This window comes from Phoxinus phoxinus, assembly GCF_949152265.1.
Source record: "Phoxinus phoxinus genome assembly, chromosome: 24".
Lineage (NCBI taxonomy): Eukaryota > Metazoa > Chordata > Actinopteri > Cypriniformes > Leuciscidae > Phoxinus > Phoxinus phoxinus.
The window spans coordinates 6,383,958-6,403,263 of record NC_136899.1 but is presented as its reverse complement, the minus strand read 5'-3'; the positions used below and the strand labels follow the sequence as shown (position 1 = coordinate 6,403,263).

At 39.1% G+C, this 19,306-nt stretch overlaps 1 protein-coding gene across 12 annotated transcripts in view; it reads left to right on the top strand.

Annotated features, from left to right (window-relative positions):
* Positions 1-19,306, top strand: part of dpyda (dihydropyrimidine dehydrogenase a) — a 172,490-nt gene that overhangs the window by 40,550 nt on the left and 112,634 nt on the right. For 9 of the 12 annotated variants that reach the window (XM_079601495.1, XM_079601497.1, XM_079601499.1 and 6 more), the window contains exons 4-8: positions 8,049-8,136; positions 12,718-12,879; positions 16,720-16,916; positions 17,436-17,517; positions 18,264-18,351. In XM_079601495.1, coding sequence (XP_079457621.1) covers positions 8,049-8,136; positions 12,718-12,879; positions 16,720-16,916; positions 17,436-17,517; positions 18,264-18,351 — 617 coding nt within the window. Of the gene's footprint in view, positions 1-8,048; positions 8,137-12,717; positions 12,880-16,719; positions 16,917-17,435; positions 17,518-18,096; positions 18,352-19,306 lie in introns of those variants that run through there. The other 3 variants (XM_079601496.1, XR_013796302.1, XR_013796301.1) reach the window with 3 other exon arrangements.

The window sequence follows — 19,306 nt, the reverse complement described above, 5'->3', positions numbered from 1 at the left end:
GATCTTTTTTAAAAAAATCCTTTTTCAAGCTCCAGGCACTGATTTCCAGACCCTCTGAGCGACTCAGACTCCAGGTGTCGAGGGGAGCCGGCCCATCTGCGGCTGTGGTCTTACGGGTCACAGTGAAGGTCACGAGTACGGTGTCCAGTCGCAGCATTAGTGAAGGGGCTAATGAATGCTCGGCCATGCCTCGCTTCCTGTAGCGCTTCATATTATTCAAAGCTCTCTCCGTCTCTCCGGTGTCTGATCAGTCAGCGGAGCCGCGTCCGTACTGTCACTGCGCTGAGGGATAGCCACCCGTTCCCTAAACGCAAGCTTATGACTCACACGGATGTAACGGCCGTCATCCGTCTGCGCTCTGATTTGCTCTGATTGTCCACCGGGCCGCGCGCCGGGCGTCGTTAACCCCTCTGTCACTCCGGAGAGAGTGATGAACTTGGCTGGGGGTAAACATTGCTCTTAAAGCATCTCCACACACATCCAATAGATATATGAATTTCAATTGAATTTCAAATGGTCCAGACCTTGAGAGGACTTCAGGTGACCTTTGTCAATGCACCACTGTAGGGGAGAGCGCTTATATATTCAACCCCCTCGAGCGCAGGGATCAAGGCTGAAGGTTCACCTTCAAAATGACATCAGGGCCTTTGCGGGTTTCTTTTTATTTTTCTAAATAGTGAATTTTTCTTCAGTTAATGCTGAAACGAGTGTCACTGTTTTTGCTTATACCTATTACTGTATTTTTCTAGACAAAACTTCACAGTGTCACTTATCACACACTGTTATGGACATTAATGGATTTACGGAAACAGACTGGAAGCTTTTTGCTCAACAAATGGTTAAACCATTTAAAACAACCCCATAGACCTCAGAATTTGCCTAAAACATGCCTAAAAACATGCCTAAAACAGTGTTATTTTAGTATTATTTATATATCATTATGGTATTTATTAATAAAACAGTGTTATTTTAGTATTATTTATGTACTATTATAGCCTGGCTAACGCCAGACCCAATTCTCGTTGAGACTTGGGTCTGGGAACCACATGTTCATTTTCTCGTATTTGAGGCGTGGTTTACGAATGCGCCGGCGCCGTTTATTGGGTGCTAAGAGTGTCTATCAAACGCGCCTGTACGTAGCTCATAGCCAATCGTTTCCATTATACCAGATGACGTATGTAGAGAAATGGTTTAACGCCAAACGCTGCTCTTTTTTCTAAATAAAATTGCGATCTAAACTACTTAGAACAATATCTAAGGCTGCTTTTTATTTAAGTTATAGTAATTTTAAGTGCTTTAATTTTTATATTTTAATTTGACTAAATTTAGTACTCTAAAATCGTTGAAATGTTAAATACATGAATGAAGCATGAGATTATTTATTGTATTATTTATACTTTTTCAAAATGTAATATTTTTGGAATGTTACCAGATTTGATATTAGAAATTAATTTTGATAAATATACAGTAGTATTGCTGAAAATGTTGGAATATTAAGCTAGTGAACAAGTACAACAAGTACAAATGATAAAGCGATGACAATTAATTACACATTGAGCTAATAAATAAATATATACAGGATGTAGAGAATAGGTAATGACGGGTCGTTGAATTATTAGACAAACAAAAAACGATATAAATGTCATTTTGGTATTTGACATTTTTACTGTTTGTTATATATATGTATGTCCTTGTGGGTTTTAGTTCATTTGCTGTCGTAGGCTGTAAGTAACGTTGAAATAACTGAATAAATTTGGCGAAGTGATATGGAACTGTAATGCGGTCAAAACCTGCCTGGAACTACTTTAGCCGTGCGTTTCCTATAAAATAATTGCACACCTTAGAATGCTTGTCAATCAATCAGAATCAAGCATTCAACAGCCCGAAGTAAAACTTATATTCGTGATTTGTATGTTGTCAGATATCTAGACGTTCATAAATACAAACTATGCCGTAGTATTGGAGCAAAGCTCTCACCGGACCATCTGAGAGTCTGCTTTAATTGGTCGAAAACACAAGTGTCAATGCAATTAAGATGACAGGTGAAACCGTGCAGCAGGCGTGTACATTTAACCTCACTCGTCCACTTTGACAGATCCTACATCTCCTATCACCGTAGTAGCCACACATTTGATTCGGTTTAACTTTAAATACACCAAAGGGGAAAAGGGGATTTCTGACTGATGGTTGCATCCTTGAAAATTGTGTATACGGTTTGTGTTCTTGTCAACTGCATGGGCATTTTTGTAGCTAGATTAGCTACAGCTGGATTAGGGAAATTGAACACCTAGAACGTGGTCTACACCTTTTACTGAAATGACAGCTTTGAGTGATGTGTCAATCAAATGCATATGATGCTTCAGGCTGAGATCTGTGCGCACGCGGGCACACACACACAGAGCCATGCAGGTCTCTCTCTCTCTCTTCATTTTTCAGTGTGCTGTGTTTGCAGCTGTTGGTTATCCCCCTGATCCCAGACAGACCCAGGCCGGGTGGTTTTGACAGTTCTGACGGCCGCTGTCCTAACCCTCAGTGCACAGAGTAATCTCACCTCACCTGGCGCTCTCTTCCCACCTGTCCCCAGCTGAGCTGCATTGCTGACATCATTAAACTTGCATCCAGATGCCCGAGCAAACTGACACAGCTGCGTCTATCGGGCAAGACACATTCAACACTGCATACTCATATGTTCAGCCTGTATCTTGGATGGGAGTTAACATAGTGTAAAACAAAGCACTTGTAATATTTGTTTTAATTAAATTTAGAATTTTTGAAATTTTTATTTTGTAGAATAGTACAGAAGAGAACAAATGGAAAAAAGAGGAGGGAAAAGATTGCAAATTGGATTTTAACCTGTTTAGATTGCAAAGATTGCCAATTGGATTTGCACGTTATGGGTACTGCAATTAAACACTAGGTTAAAAAAACAATTGAATCTATTCATCCACCCAGCATACTTTGTGCTTCCATCCATCCATATATCAATCCATCCATCCATCATCCTTCCATCCATCCATCCATCTATTCATCCATCCAGTATATAATAACATTTGCTTCCATCCATCCATATATCCAAAATCCATCCATCCATCCAGTATATAATATACTTTGTGCTTCCATCCATCCATCCATCCAGTATATAATATACTTTGTCCATCCATCCATCCATCCATCCACCCATCCACCCATCCACCCATCCACCCATCCATCCATCCATCCATCCATCCATCCATCCATCCATCCATCCATCCATCCATCCATCCATCATCCTTCCATCCATCATCCTTCCATCCATCCATCCATCTATTGATCCATCCAGTATATAATAACATTTGTGCTTCCATCCATCCATATATCCAAAATACATCCATCCATCCATCCATCCAGTATATAATATACTTTGTGCTTCCATCCATCCATCCATCCAGTATATAATATACTTTGTCCATCCATCCATCCATCCATCCATCCATCCATCCATCCATCTATCTATCCATCCATCCATCCATCCATCCATCCATCCATCCATCCATCCATCCATCCATCCATCCATCCATCCATCCATCCATCCATCCATCCATCCATCCATCCATCCATCCATCCATCCATCCATCCATCCATCCATCCATCCATCCATCCATCCATCCATCCATCCATCCATCCATCCATCCATCCATCCATCCATCCATCCATCCATCCATCCATCCATCCATCCATCCATCCATCCATCCCATTTTCTTCTACTCTTGATGCTTTCAATGCTGCATTCAGCAGGGATTTTTAAATCCTTTGTTGTATTCCTGAAAAAAAAAACCTTATTAAAAGATACAATTTGCCGCAACCCCAAGATTAAGAACAGAATTATTAGTTTCTTCAAGAAAAAGTGAAGAGCTGAATTTGTGGCGACAACTAATTCATAAAGGTAAGCAGTCATTAAAATGGCAAATCCTGGGAGGCCCAGGTTTTTATTGAATTGTACTTTTCCATTGTGGGTTCATTTTGGTTCAGATATAATGAAAACAATGAATTGGGAGATTAGCTTACTGCACATTCCAGAACCCCATAATACTCTCATCATGGAAAACATTCAAACGCTAGATTATTACTCAAGTAAAACGATAAGGTGGGAAGCAGAAAGAGACGGGAGAATAAATCAGCTTGCAGTGGTCTGCTAATCAACAGCTCCTTTCATTTGAACGCACTGGATTATTTTTGGGAGGGTAATAAAAAATACAGAAAGCAAAGAAAGGAAAAATTGTGTATGCATTTGATTGCGTTACAGCTCAGAAAAGCCCCAACACTGTGTCTAATGCACTGCACTGCTAGGCAGTCTTTTCCTGAGCGCCGCTCTCAAAGCCCAGCTGAATTGCTGTGACCTAGAGCAATTCTTGAACAAATAAGATTGCCTTCGTGTGTGCATTATTTTCTGTTGACATTTGCTAAGCGCTTGGGCTGCTGGCCAGGGGAGACGGATGAGGGTCTAAAATGTGTCTGGATGTGCCGTGTCTTTAATGTTACCTTGGGAGGAGAAAAAAGACAATGGTATTCCTGTCCACAGTCGTAGCGCAGAGCCCCGGCGTGTCAGGGGAGGGAATAGGTTATTTTATTCTCACTCTTTCTCGTTTTCGCCCTCTTCCCTCCCTCCCCGAGCTACAGTTTTTGAAAAGAGAGACAAAAACGCTCGGCAATCAACTGAAGGTGCCCCTCTCACAGATTCTCATTTTGATCTGTTGGGTCTCATATTTATGAATGTGTTTATACGTTTTGACCTGCCGTGGAACAGCTGTTTTTTCCGGGCCATTTTTTAGCATTTTATTTCCCCCCCCCTGATGTCAACTTATAATATTAGTCAAGGTTTTTCATTTAGGTTTTTCGTCTTCATTTAGTTTTGCATGACCATTTCCCACCCCCTCTCTCACCCTTATGCCGAGTTCACACTGCACGATTTTCAAAGTAGTCGGGTCACTGTTCTTTTCACACTGCATGACTATCTGGGGTAACATTCAGTTGCTGGTGTGTTCACACTGCACGATGGATCGGGGACAGGGGGTTTCACATTGCATGACTTTACAAAAGAAAGAATCGCCGAGAACTTCTGTCTGGTCCGCAAACTACGTTTCACAACCAAACATGCGAGAAGTGAAAAGGAAAAACACAAGATCGCGCGTGCGTGAGACCGAAATTGTTATTAAAAATGATAGCCTCCAAGAAGATTGCGATCCAATTTGTCTGTGCGCTGACTTGCAGCGAAAAATAAATAAACAGCAAGGACTGTGTGTTTTGCAAAGAGAGTTGGGGTTAATAAATCATTTTGCAATGTGCTGCTGGTCAAGCAAATGTTTGTTCTTCGTTTCTGTTTGATATAATTGTAAATATATCTATTAAATACTGATATTCTATAACTCTTCCCTCGAACATCCCGCTGTCCTGTTTCTTGCTCTCTCATTGGCTGTAGGTCATCGCCGATGTAGTTTTCAGTCAGACTACATTCACACAGCAGGATTTTGAATCACAGACAGGTCCAGATATTTAGCATGCCACATATCTCACGGGCGTCTGCGTTTCTCTCAGATCACGTCTTTGATCATTCACTCTGTGAGATTGTCACTCACGTGAACGAGCACCGATTTGCCTTCGATTTCGGGCATTTGTCGGTCAAAAATGACAAATTTTGATCAAAACCTGTTGGCGAGCGAAAATCGAACCTAAAATCGTCCAGTGTGAACTCTGCATTAGAAATAAACAAGCAGGTTTTTGTTGAAGCACCTTGAAGGCTTCTATATGCAAATTTCCTCTGTTATGATTGGCTAATCACAGCGTACTGGAGTATTTCACACTGATGCTCATTAGGGAAAGCCAAGTTGCAGAATAATGAATATGTGTTGATGTCTACATGTGGACGTGGCTGTGATGTCATAACTACAGGTCGGCCAATAAGGGTTTTTCAGTGAGAACAGAATATCTAAAGGCCAGTGCAATGCATATATTCCTGGTATACTTTAAGGAAATGTAGACCACATGGGAATTTGACTTTTAGAGACATGAACTAAAAGCTACAAAACTCCAATTTTGCAAGGTCTTCAAAGATATTTATATTCTTTTATTTGGTAATATACTAATATACTTTTATTCGGGATGCATTAAATTGATCAAAAGTGACAGTGAAACCTTTTACATTAAGTGCTTTTTATTCGTCAAAGAAATCTGAAAAAAAATATATCACGTTTTCCACAAAATATTAAGCAGCACAACTGTTTTCAACATCGAAAATAAAAGAATGTTTCCTGAGTAGCAAATCAGCATAATAAAATCATTTCTGAAGGATCGTGTGACACTGAAGACTGGATTAATGCTGAAAGTGCAGCTTTGCCATCACAGGAAAATATGAAATTTGATCAAATATGTGAAAATATAAAACAGTTGCTATAGTTAAGAAAAAGTGTTTTCTATGGTTAAAAAATTGCACGCATACTAAAACAATAAATATTTTGATGTACAATTATGAAGACAATCAGCTGAATAGTTGTCATTTGGTTACTTTGGATGATATTTCAAACTATTACAAGTCGTAATCACTACCATCTATTTGTTTCAATAAATGGTCTGGATGGACTGGGAAGGCAATGTTTGATTTAAACTTTAGAGTATAGATACGTAACTTTCTTTTTTGAAGAGCAAGACAAATCTATTATCAGTGATACATGATCTCTAATACATCTGCGCTAATGTATTCATTGTACAGGAAGCTGAATATGAACCACTGCACCGTTTCATGTTCTACATGCATATTTTGTAAGAGACACACAGCGATGATCATAACAGATGATATATCTCTGATTTGGAAGAGTGCCTTTTCCTTCACAATAAGCAGAGAGAAATATTCTTGCGAGTGTGGCTTTATGTCTTCCCGCAGCTGCTCGGTGTCCCCTCTCTGTATTAATCATCTTTGTGCAGATCAGAAGTGCGATAGGCCCGGCATCCTCCGAGACTAGCCTTCATCTCACCGTCAAAGCCCACTCCAGACGAAGACTCCTGCAACATCCCTAATCCTTAAGGCTAAGGATAATTTATGATCAAATAAAGAAAAGCAGGTCAAAACTAATGTCACATTATGATCAGCCACCCTGGTTGATAAAAGCGGGACTGGGACGGTAGCGTTGTGTGGTCCTCTGTGGTGTCGGTACCTGGCCGCTGCACTACAGTAATTACCCCACTGTCACCCCGGTAAGTGGTATTAATGGCAGCCTCGTGCACTCTAGTCCGCGCTGAGCTCAGAGAATAGTGAGACGGGATTATTACGGGCATCCAGCTGCGCGTGAATCTAAACGTGCAGGTGTTACATGAGCGTTTGCGCTGCTTTTGTGCGCGAGCACTGTTGTGTTTTGTGTGCTTTTTGTTCCCACATACGCGGCGCAAGTTGTGCGTTTCGCATCGAAGACGACGGGGAGTCTTTTCTCCCCCCCTTCTTGTTTCCGCGTCTCCTTTCCTGCCTCGATTTGCTCTGTTCCCGGCGTGCGTCTCCCCCCTCCGCCCCCCTCTGCTCATTGTAAAGGAAAAAGCACTCTTCCAAATTACTGATACATCATCTGAAGTCATTAGTGTGGTGAATTTTTAAACAGCTGTGTGTTTGTAAAATGCGAAATAATGATTGTGAGCTACAGTAGCAGCCCCCTTTCGTTTCCCAGCAGCCCCAGCCGACTGCCTCCTGTCACACGCCATTCACATCCAGGGGCCAAACGCACCACATCCATTCTGATTGGGCATGAATATTTAATTGGGCGGCTCCAAATTATCCTATTTGTCATTTAAAACTGGTGTGTCATCAATATGGCGTCTTTGAGATGTAGTTGCTGGGAGAAAAGTCCTCCGGCACAAAAGCTCGGGATTGATTTCCTCTGGGTGCCGTCGAGTGTTTGTAATTGGCTGGAATGTGCCGTTCCAGTGGGGCGACGACACAAAGTTCTGCTCCGAGTCTCTGTTCTTACTGTAAATAACTTTACTTTGCATTGCATGTGAGGTAATTCAAGCACACTCTTGTTTTCTTACAGATGTTTGAAGTGTGCCGATGCACCGTGTCAGAAAAGCTGCCCGACTAATCTGGACGTAAAGGCCTTCATTACTAGTATCGCAAACCAGGTATGTTGCGTATCTACAAGTTGACTTTCTTAATAAATGTTTTTGGTCTTATTGAGCATGATTCTTCTGATTAAAAGGTTTGATTTTGCAATGTGTTATCAAATTGTAAGAACTTACAGACTCCTTCACAGACAAGGCCATGTGCGCTGTTATTTTTATATGGAACTGAACTTCCATCGGTCTACTTCCCAAAGTATATATGTTTTGAATGCCATTTTGAATGTTCATTTTAATTTGAACAAGTATTAAAGGCATTGGAATTATTTGACACAGTATTTCCTTCCTATATCAAAAACAGCCAATAGCTTTTAGTTTTTTTTTTTTTTGCATTAATTTGAAAATGGCCAATGGGCTTTAGTTTTCTTATTATTGATAAACATATCTTAACATATTTTTATGTTAAATTGTAATAGCTTTTAGTGTTTTCTCTTTCGAAAGAGCCAATTTTCTTAATTAAATATTTATTTTAATTATTTAGACTTTGGATTTGTTTTATTGAACTCATTTTGTTAAACTTTTTCAATCTAGTCAGTAGCCTTTTGTTTACGGTACATCATATTGTACTCTAGCAAAAACACTTTTAGCTATTTTTTTATTGCTAGTTGGTTGCAGGTCACATTAGGAATTGGGGTCATTTTCATTTTAAAAAGCATTTTATTGGGCATAAATTCCTATTATACCTCTGTGCACAGGATGAGTCATCTGTATTTACAGTCCATTTTTCAGGAAGAAAAAGAGTATCTTAAATGGATATATGTAGAAAAAGCTAAAATGTTAAGGAGTGCACACATATAAATGCCCACAAAGCTAACAGACTAAAAGCCACAAAACTTTTATTTTCCTTTCATGGGTTCTTTTAGCTTCTAAAAGCCGGATATAGAAAGCCAGCGAGATCAGGGATACATCAGCCCAGTAACAAACAGCCAAACAAACAGAAAGAACTATTATCTAACTCATCACATTTCATATATTTCCCTTACGTTGTACAACAGGTTCCTAATATAAGATATGTAACTTTCATATCAAATATACTTCTGTAGAGAAAGGCATTTTTATTATGGTATTAATGTTTACATTTCATATGGTATGAAAATGAAATGTCATTTTCTTCATGCGTTTTTTTTCTCCTTCCTTCTGTAGTGTGCTCTTGGGATGATTAGATTTTTTTCAAACAGACTCCTGGGATTTCAAATGCTGCTACATGAGTCACGTCTTGCATATGCAGGTCTTATTTTATCTCACAAGTTCATCATGTACTTTATTTAGGTAAAGAAACGCATTTCATCCTTATTTATTTTGTATACGCTTATGTATTTACTTTAGAACAGTGCTTACACACTTTTTTGCTTTAGGATCAAGATTTAACACAGCCAACGGGCAGCCAAATTAGGTTACACTTTAAATTAGTGTAGAATTCTCACTATTAACTAACTTTTAACTATGACTTTTGCCTCAATAAACTCTTAATATCTGCTTATTTATAAGGTAGTTAAGTTTAGGTGTTGGGTAGGATTAAGGGATGTAGAATATGGTCATGCAGAACAAGGCATTAATATGTGATTTATAAGTACTAATAAACAGCAAATATCCGTGTAATATTCACTACTTCATAGTGAGGACCAATTGGAACCAAAACTAAGGTGTTATAGAGAGTTATTGTTGCAGCCTTCATAAAAGCTTGTTAGTAGGGTTGGGTGTCATTCAAATTTTAGCAATTCCGATTCTGGTTATTGATTCCGATTCTTTTCAATTCCCAGTTTTCGATTCCAGTAAGGTAAAAACATTGTCAAAACATGTATATCAAATTTTAATTTATTTTTATTTTTGTTGCAGCTTGAGCAAAAATCAGCAACCTAAAGAACACTAACATTTTCCTATGGTTTTAACAAAACTACCTCAGCAAAACCAACTGCAAAACTAAAATAAATTTCAAACATCAAACATTTCACTGTGGGCAGTGTATCACATTCGGTCTCTTGTACGTTACGTTTGCACAAGCAATTAATTGCTGGCCGCAGTTCACTAAATGGCCACCGGTGTCGCTAATAACAAAGGTTTCTGAATTCTACATATAGCCCCTTTAATGATAAAAAATAACAAATAAGGTTAGTTTGAAAAAGAAGTATTTTCCACATCTTGGTCAAAAAGCTTTCTCAAAAGTGTTTCAGGAGGGCAGTATTTCTCCACAAAATCTTTTCCACTTTTCATGATCCAATCTGTTCAATTCATCAGAATCAATCACAATTTGTCAAATACGTCACTTTTCGGAAGTAAAATGGCTTGTGTTTCACTTAAGAAACACAAAAATGTTGAATTGGCATTTACTAAATATCACACTACAGGGATTATACCGTCCACATGCTAAAAACATCACACAAGATGTCAGACCTGAGCTCTTCATCAGGATGACAGACATTGCCATTGTAAAAGACGTAATTGTGACATCTATAGCCGGTGCAGAACTTTGAGTTATGCTTTTAATAAGAGATCTGCTGTTGGATGCCGTGAATTATTCGCAGGGAATAATGAGTTTTTGTGCTCATTTGTTTGACTTTTGTGGGAGCGTTTTAAAGCTGCACTACAGCGGCTCTTATGGATGCATTGCAACTGTGTATTTGAATATCAGTCATTCATTTGAAGCAGGAAAACTGACTTGTACAATCAGCATTTGAATAAAGCCCATGCAGAATGTCTTTAATGCGTGTCGCTGGAACAACACTGTGTTTCTGTGCCGTTGTTCTGTCAAGGTTTCCGTCATACCGTGCATTCTGCGAATTTAGCGAGTGCCATTGAGGCGTTCTGGCCTTAATTCAAGGCTGTCTGAAGAAGAGAGATGTTGTCTGCTTTTTTCAGAACTAGACACATGTCAGTCAGGGGGTGATTACTGTCAGAATGGGCTTGTTAGACAAGAGAGTGAAGGAAGAGAATGAAAAGAGAGTACTGTGGTACTATCACAAAGTTTTTCTTCAATGTCTTATATGAATAGAAGTGTTAAAGGTGAATTTTTTTATTTAAAACTTTCACTGGTAGAAGTGAGTAGTACTTTTGAAAGATGTTTAAAAACATGAAGTAATTTCAGTAGCCTAATAAAAGCTGTTTTATTTTAGATGGAGCAGGCTGGGTGGGCAGATATTGTTGTGATCACATGACCTGCTAAATATTACTCACTTTATTTTGTTCGCTGTTGTTTGATTTTTGTTGTATAAATGAATCATGGCTCTCTGCAGAAAAAAAGCCATTTCTACAATGGGATCAGTAACTGAACACTTCTGCTACAGTTGCTGGATCCATGTTGCTGTGTTGCACAGGCTGATGATATGATGACTAGCATAATATAGTATACAGTATGTATATACTGTATAGATATATATATATATAAATACACACTATATTATGGTAGTATATGTATTTATAAGTACCGTCAAATCGATTAATCACATCTAACAACTATTTTTGTGTACACAATATATGTATATTATTATTATTATGTTTATATATTACGTGTGTGTGTGTGAGTGGGTATATATACATATATATGTATAAATATGTGTGTTTGTATATACAGTATACACACAGACATAAATATGATATATATATATACGATTATTTGTGTGTGTGTGTATATATAACTACAGCTACAGCTAGGTTATATTTAGCTATGCAAAAATAAAATGCATAGAAAAACAAAAAGCTCACAGGAAACAAAAGCATACATTACAACATAATAAGTTATTCATATTTAGTTGGTCCTCTTGGTTTTGCATGTTCATGAATTTTTATTTTTGTATGACAGCCTGGCAAAATGATTGTACTTATGCACAACTTGGCATGTTTCATTTCATTATCCAAATAAAACAATTGATTCTAAGCACAACTACGTAATTTAATAAAAGATGTAGGCTAATAATAAAAGGACGGACGTCACTTTCGTCCACTACTGTTTATATAATATCTACTGTTCAAAAGTTTATGGTCAGTACAAACTTAAAGAATATTTCTATAAAAAAAATGCTGTTCGTTTGAACTTTCTATTCAATAAAGAATACTGGAAATAAAATGTATTTTATTTTAATAAAATCTAAAATAAAAGATATCAAGCAGCGCAAATGTATTCAGCATTGATAATAATAAGAAATGCTCATAATAAAAAATCAGCACCAAATCTGCAATCTTTCAAAAAATAAAACGAAAAGTAAATAATCTTACCAACCCCAAACCTTTTAAATGGTTGTGTATGTGACTGATTTGAAGTTGTCTATAGACAGCTATTCTCTGCGGCACATAAAATAAAGTACTTTACTGTGGCTTTGCTTTAGCACCTTGCTAAGCTAATGAATTGGTTTTCAACAATAAACTTCAGTATTGAGTGAAATAAACATTAATATTTTTTGTCTCATATTATTTGTTGCATGTACAAATATATATGTACTGTATATACAAATACAAGTAGAATTTGGCCAAAATAAGGCAACATAATTGTTCTACCTACAGTTTAAAATGGTGTGATATCACTTTTAGGAATCACATACACAGCTATCTAGATGCATAGTCTTCTAAAAAACATTTTTATGTTGTTCACAGAATTATTATGGGGCGGCACGGACCATTTTGTCAGACAACCCGCTAGGTTTGACGTGTGGGATGGTGTGTCCCACCTCAGACTTGTGTGTTGGGGGGTGCAACTTGTATGCGTCTGAGGAAGGACCCATCAACATTGGGGGACTGCAGCAGTTTGCCATTGAGGTAGGACTTTTTCCCATTATTTATTTATTTATTTATTGGACATGCGCAATACAGAGTAATTGAATAATTGTGACCAGGACATGTTAAATTCGAACCTGCAACGTCTACATGAGCATCATAACCCAACGACCACTAACCGCTGGGCCACAGCTTTGAAAAAAGTATATTTGAGGTTCGTAGGGAGAAAAATATTTCCATTTCATTCCCTTATTTCCATATTAGGTTTTATTCAAACTGAATTTGTATTCTCATTTTTTAGCGGCTCACCTGAGTGAGAAGCCATGTATGCCGTAGGCCAGATGGATTAGATTGCATATGAAGGGAAATTTGCACAAAAAAAACGAGTAACTCTCAAGTGCTTAAGGGTTCGTATATCTAAAATTGCTGCATAAGAACTATTCCCTTGTGGTTTAGTGGAGTTAACCTGTTAGAAAAATGTGTATTCTTGTTTCTTTGGATCCCATATGCTGTCATGAAGAGCTTGTGTAGCGCGCCAGTGTTAATGAAGTCTCTCAGCTCTAGTCGGCAGCAGTATGAACTCATGATGTGTGGCACTCTTCACCGCCACAGACACAATTCGTCTCAGCGGCCCGGCTTTCTGCCACGGCAAACGTCAGGTTCACCCTTGGTGAGCTGGCACCTGGGGAAAGGGGAAAAACTTGTCTCACGTCAATCAAGATGAGCTTAAACCAAAGAAAGCTGCAGATGTTTCATGTCTAACTAAAACACACGATGATGATTCGCACTTCATGTTCAGAGGAAGTGACTAAAAAGGAGTGAGGATTGCGAGGTGCCAGCAAACTAGCTTGCCGTAAACGGATATGTGAGGACATTTCTATGAAATCATGCAGGGCAGGGTTTATGTAAGCATCATTGTAAATACATATAATTTGTTTGGTCACATACATGTTATTTGTTCCTCTGCACAATGAAACTTCAGGTGTGTTCATCATTAATTCATTGATATGTTTATGTTTGGCTTCGCAGGCAGAACAAAGCACTGCGGTAACAGATAATTAAATAGAAGTTAAAGTGTGTGGGTTTGATTTGCTCGATTTGACCCACAATTGTGTGTGCGACAAAGTGGGAGTTTCTCGTACCTGGTTAAGGGCGACGGTCAATACAATGTTCCAGCCTTGTTAAAAGTATACACACTATAGATACGGACACAAAACACCTGTTAAAATGCACAATATGTTGAAAAAACTTTTGGATATAGTGTAAGCCAGCATTGGAAATGATAATTATATATTTCCATCATCTACCGCTGACTTTAATAACAAGTTTTTAGTGTTTTATTTGTAACTTGTTCAGACAAAATTTTGTCACATTTTAATAGCTTTTTACTGGTTATTGACCATAACATTATAACAATCACCGTTTTAATATTATTTTTAATTTGAATGTAGACCAGACATTTCTAAACAGCATTTTTTTTTTTTTATCCCAGTTGTGTAAACATGTTCAAAATAATCCAAACTCATTTAGTGGGAATAGTGGTTGAAGGTTGCTTCATTATTTAGATACAAAAGCTGCATAAATGTTCCTGCTTTTATATACCCTTTGTGCCTCTTTAAAGCTTCAGGGTTTCTTGGGAATGTATATAAGCAAGTGCACACTACAAATACAATTTAAAAACATGCCCGCTGACATGAATAAGTTTAGCTGGCTGCATGTCAGTGTTGCCGGAGGGTTTGTTTTTCTTTACCTTAAGCAATTTGTTTGCAATTCTAACAGGTTTCACGCGGGCATGTTTCTTAACTGACTGCTCGGAAGGGGGAAACGGAAAGCACGACAGTTCATTTCCACCCACCTTTGTAACCCGATCCCACCTGTTCCACACAATCACCACAGGCTAAAAAAAAAAAAAAGGGAAGCGCTTTGGCATGTTAAGTTTCATTACTTCATGAAGGATAAGAAGAGCAATTACAAAAGCAGCCTCTCTCTCTTGTGCCACCCACCTCTGCTGTGACTTATTAGACGTCTCTGTCTAGGTGGCGGATCCTCTCTCCTTAAATGTGAGAGGTCAGTCTGGTTATCGAGCCGATAATTAGATAACCCAAAAAAAAAGGGCTATCACAGCCCACCGTCATTCACTGGCTGCTCCTGCAGTCGGCCTGCAATCACAGATAACTTGGTGTCTCTTTTCAATTACAAGGGAAACGCAGTGTTGGTGTCCAAAGGTGGCGAAGCACATTAGCATCTTTAGAAGACTTTGACTAACTCCCACTTACATGCCAACAGTGCCAATTTGAGTGTCTATTTGCCACTAGGTTTGATTAAGTGATTTATAGGTAATTTATACAACAATTATATGATCTGGTAATATTGATATTGAGTATCTTTCGTATGCTGAGTTAATTCTAGGAATGCACAATACAAGATTTGTTATTAGCGATATCAGACATTTTTGTTTGATATCGGTCGATGTTGGATATTTAATTGTGAATGCTCTTTTCTCCTATTACATTTAGACTACCATTACACTCACTTAAAGCTAGTTAGATAACTCTTAAATGTAGTCTTTAGCAAATCCTAAACCGTACCCCAGGTACCTTTTACCTCCACGAGTTCTGCTCTGCTGCCACGTGACTTTTCAGATGTCGTCTGAAGTATCATTCAAATGAAGCCGTACTGATCTGTCAAGAGACGAGATTGTGCTTTGAATTGCCGCATTGTTTGTTTCATTGCAACCGCAGTAATATAAGTCTCTAAACTGCTCTCAGGGATTATTAAAAATGCATTGTCATGTAGCAATTTGGGCTTCACAGTCCATGAAACTCATGAATAACTATATTAATATCACCTATAGTGTTGCCTGTTCAGGCATAATATTGTATTAACAATACAGGCTTTTACATATGGATCTGGCTAATCTTATTAGGAAGACAAAGCATCTGCCCTCCCATTTTACTACTTGTAATGGATATACCGCCACAGGCTCCTCATTAATGCCTGTTTGGATAACTTACTGTGTTTTTTATGTATCTGCTAACTATCTTTATGTTGATGTCTTCATGTCTGTTGATGCGTTAAGGACGCTTTTTGAATGAATGAGTATCTGTAATTCCTTTTTCTTTGTCTTCTCATTTGGTTTCCGTTCTGAGGGGCTGAATGAGTTCTTTGTGTTGCTTTTGTCTTAGCGACTCTGAGTGGGCTCTCTGCTCTGGATTTTAATAGTGAAGTGATGAATCAAATTGCTGCAGGGTTTATGTATTCATGTGTGTGTGTTTTTTCCCTCCTCAGGCAAATTAAGAGCATGTCGGACGGTTTTTGTGTTGGACCAGGCAAGCCTGTGGTGTTTCACAGACAGTTTCTCAATAGAGACAATATAATGTTTTTCCTCAATAAGAAAGTGGTGTTTGTCCCAGCAAAGCTGGTCACCAGCATGGTTCTGGTGATCTGATTTCCCCACCAGCCTTTGTAACTAGATTAACCAGCAAGACTTGTTCAGTGAGATACACCAGGAAGACCATGCATGAACAGTTTCATTAGATAATAGATTGAATGTCAGTAGTTATATATGGATGGATGGATGGATGGATGGATTTCTTGATCAACCCTTTTCATGAGAAAGTTGACCAGCTTAATCAATTGGGCTTTTTGTTTTCCACCAACTGCATTGGCACCAAATCTGAACTAACCAGAATCAACCAGCCTGAATGATCATGGAAATTCATGCTGGTTTAAACTGGCTATTTTCAGCAAGTTTGTCATCTTGAATTTGTTGCAAGTTTTCTGAAGGTTGTGACAGTCAATCAGAATCATAAAGTTTGCTCCAATTTCCCAATGAAGGCACAATTACGATCATACATTGCTTTTCTTCTGGTGTGTTTGCAGGTGTTCAAAGAAATGGGTGTTCCTCAGATACGGAATCCCAATCTCCTGCCTCCAGATCAGATTCCTGAGAGCTATCGCTCTAAAATAGCTCTGATTGGCTGCGGCCCCGCCAGCATCAGCTGCGCCTCTTTCCTGGCCCGCATGGGGTACGGCGACATCACCGTTTTCGAGAAGCAGAGGTTCATTGGAGGACTGAGGTCTGTAATTACTCTGATCCGTGGTTCATACTCAGAATTCTCATCCTGTATCTAAGATGGTCCACTAAAGGGCATTGTTGATCCGGCCAGCCACAATCAATATGGGGCACATTGTTGAAGGTCAGAATAATTAATGAATGGTCTCTGTAATTGGGAATATTCATCTCTCAAATGCCGAGTTGGGTTGAGGTTATCAATTACGTGCTGTTGTATCTCCAGCGCTGTTTAGTTTAACCAGCATGTCGATTGCAAACTGGGGGCCTTGAATATCCAATGCAACTCAAATCCCAGCAGTCTCAGGGAGTAGAAACAAGGCTCTGGGGTTTGTGTTGGCATTTAGACCAGCACAATTGAAGACTAAATAACCTATAGCATAAGAAAGAATTCCAGATATGGAACGATCCTTAGCATGGGGCGGAATTTTTCCCTTTTCTTCCCCCAACTTTTCATCTCTCTAGGGACTCCTTCTTATCTCCCTTCCTTTTCTTCTTGTTTCATTTTTCCTCTCTTGATTTTCAGCTCCACCGAGATCCCGCAATTCCGCTTGCCATACGATGTGGTTCAGTTCGAGGTGGATTTGATGAGAGACCTGGGAGTGAAGGTAATGAAAACCATCACACCTCTCCTACTCCTCCTCCGTGCCCCTGTGCACTCCCACCTTCCCCTTTTGAAGCCGGGAAGGGCGAGAGGTCTTAGGGAGGATCAGCGGTCCAAATGTCAGCCGCATTAATAAAGAACAATTAAAAGTTGTATTAGGGGTGGCAGACAGTGGCAGCCGAGCACCTCAGGGCTACGCGCGCTTGTCTGTTTGTTTCCTGAATGCTTCAGCTTCAGGAAAGGGCAATCAATAGTCGTCATCCGGCACACCTGCTCAGGATTCATTTTGCACAGGAAATACTTTTTTCCGCAGTTCGTGAAGAGCTGAGGATGATGGGGAGGGGAGGGGAGGGGGGAGATGACAGATTTGCATGTTCCCTCAGTACCTAAAAACAGACTCTTTGCTTTACATTTCTTCGACTTCCATTCATGTCCTTTACTTTCTGTCAGATTGGCTTTTTCCGTGGGCACAATAATTCAGAGACAATCTCCTGAGACCTCTAAAAGACATGATTTTACAGGCCTTCAAATGAGCTTCTTTCATTATTTCTTTCTTGTTTATTTTCTTGCTTTTTTCCCACAGCTGACTGAGACTTTTCCAACCGTCTTTTCCACTGCTACAAGATGAATTCAGAGATCTCCTCCTGCAATCTCAAACAGACCCTGTTTTACATGGCTTCAGATGAGCTTTTATGTAGCATTTCTGTGGTCTTACTTCTATTGATATGGCTTGTTTGAACTCTATTTCAGATTGTCTGTGACCGAGGACTCAGCCAAGATGGAATGACGCTGCTCTCTCTGAAGGAGGAGGGATACAAAGCAGTGTTCATTGGAATCGGTCCGTTTATATGCATCTTCACACATTGTTTTATTGTCTGTTATTTGGACAGACAAGCATGTACACTGAAAAGATGGAGAAAGTCTCTTTTTCTCAAAATCACTGGTAGCTCCCTGGCTTCCTGTCCGTGTTAATGACTGTGGATGATCCACTTGACAATTTCTCCCCCTCTACCAGTAACCCCATTCACATCTCATTTTCCGCCCCACTCCTTGAGCTGCCACTGTTTCTAGCCGTGCTAACCTAACAGTGCATGGTTGGGCTGCCCACTGCTTCTCAATGGAGGACACCCTGGTTTCTCATCAGATCCCTCTGCCCTGTTCTCTTCCAGCTGAGCCTTTCACTGCCATTACATGCTGACCCTCAATGCTCCCCAGCTTATTATAGTATCAGCTGAGTCCCAGGATTGAATCTTGCTCAAACAACAGCAGCAAAACTCTTCTCTTCTCTTCTCTTCTCTTCTCTTCTCTTCTCTTCTCTTCTCTTCTCTTCTCTTCTCTTCTCTATTAGCTTATTCACTTTTTTACTTTTTTATTTGTTTGTTTGTTCTTTCCTTATTCTTCCTCCTTCCAATACTTTGCTCTTTCTTCTTTTTCATTAATTCGTTCATTTATTAATTTGTTCTTACCACGTTCCTCCCATTGCTTCCCTTTTAATGGTTCCTTCCTTCCTTCCTTCCTTCCTTCCTTCCTTCCTTCCTTCCTTCCTTCCTTCCTTCCTTCCTTCCTTCCTTCCTTCCTTCCTTCCTTCCTTCCTTCCTTCCTTCCTTCCTTCCTTCCTTCTCTTTCCTTCTCCTTCTTTCTTTTAATGATGAGTCATCATTATTTTCCATTTCTTTATTATTTTCCTTCTTATTTTTATTAAATTGTTTTGTCTTTATTTTCCTTCCTTCCTTCCTTCCTTCCTTCCTTCCTTCCTTCCTTCCTTCCTTCCTTCCTTCCTTCCTTCCTTCCTT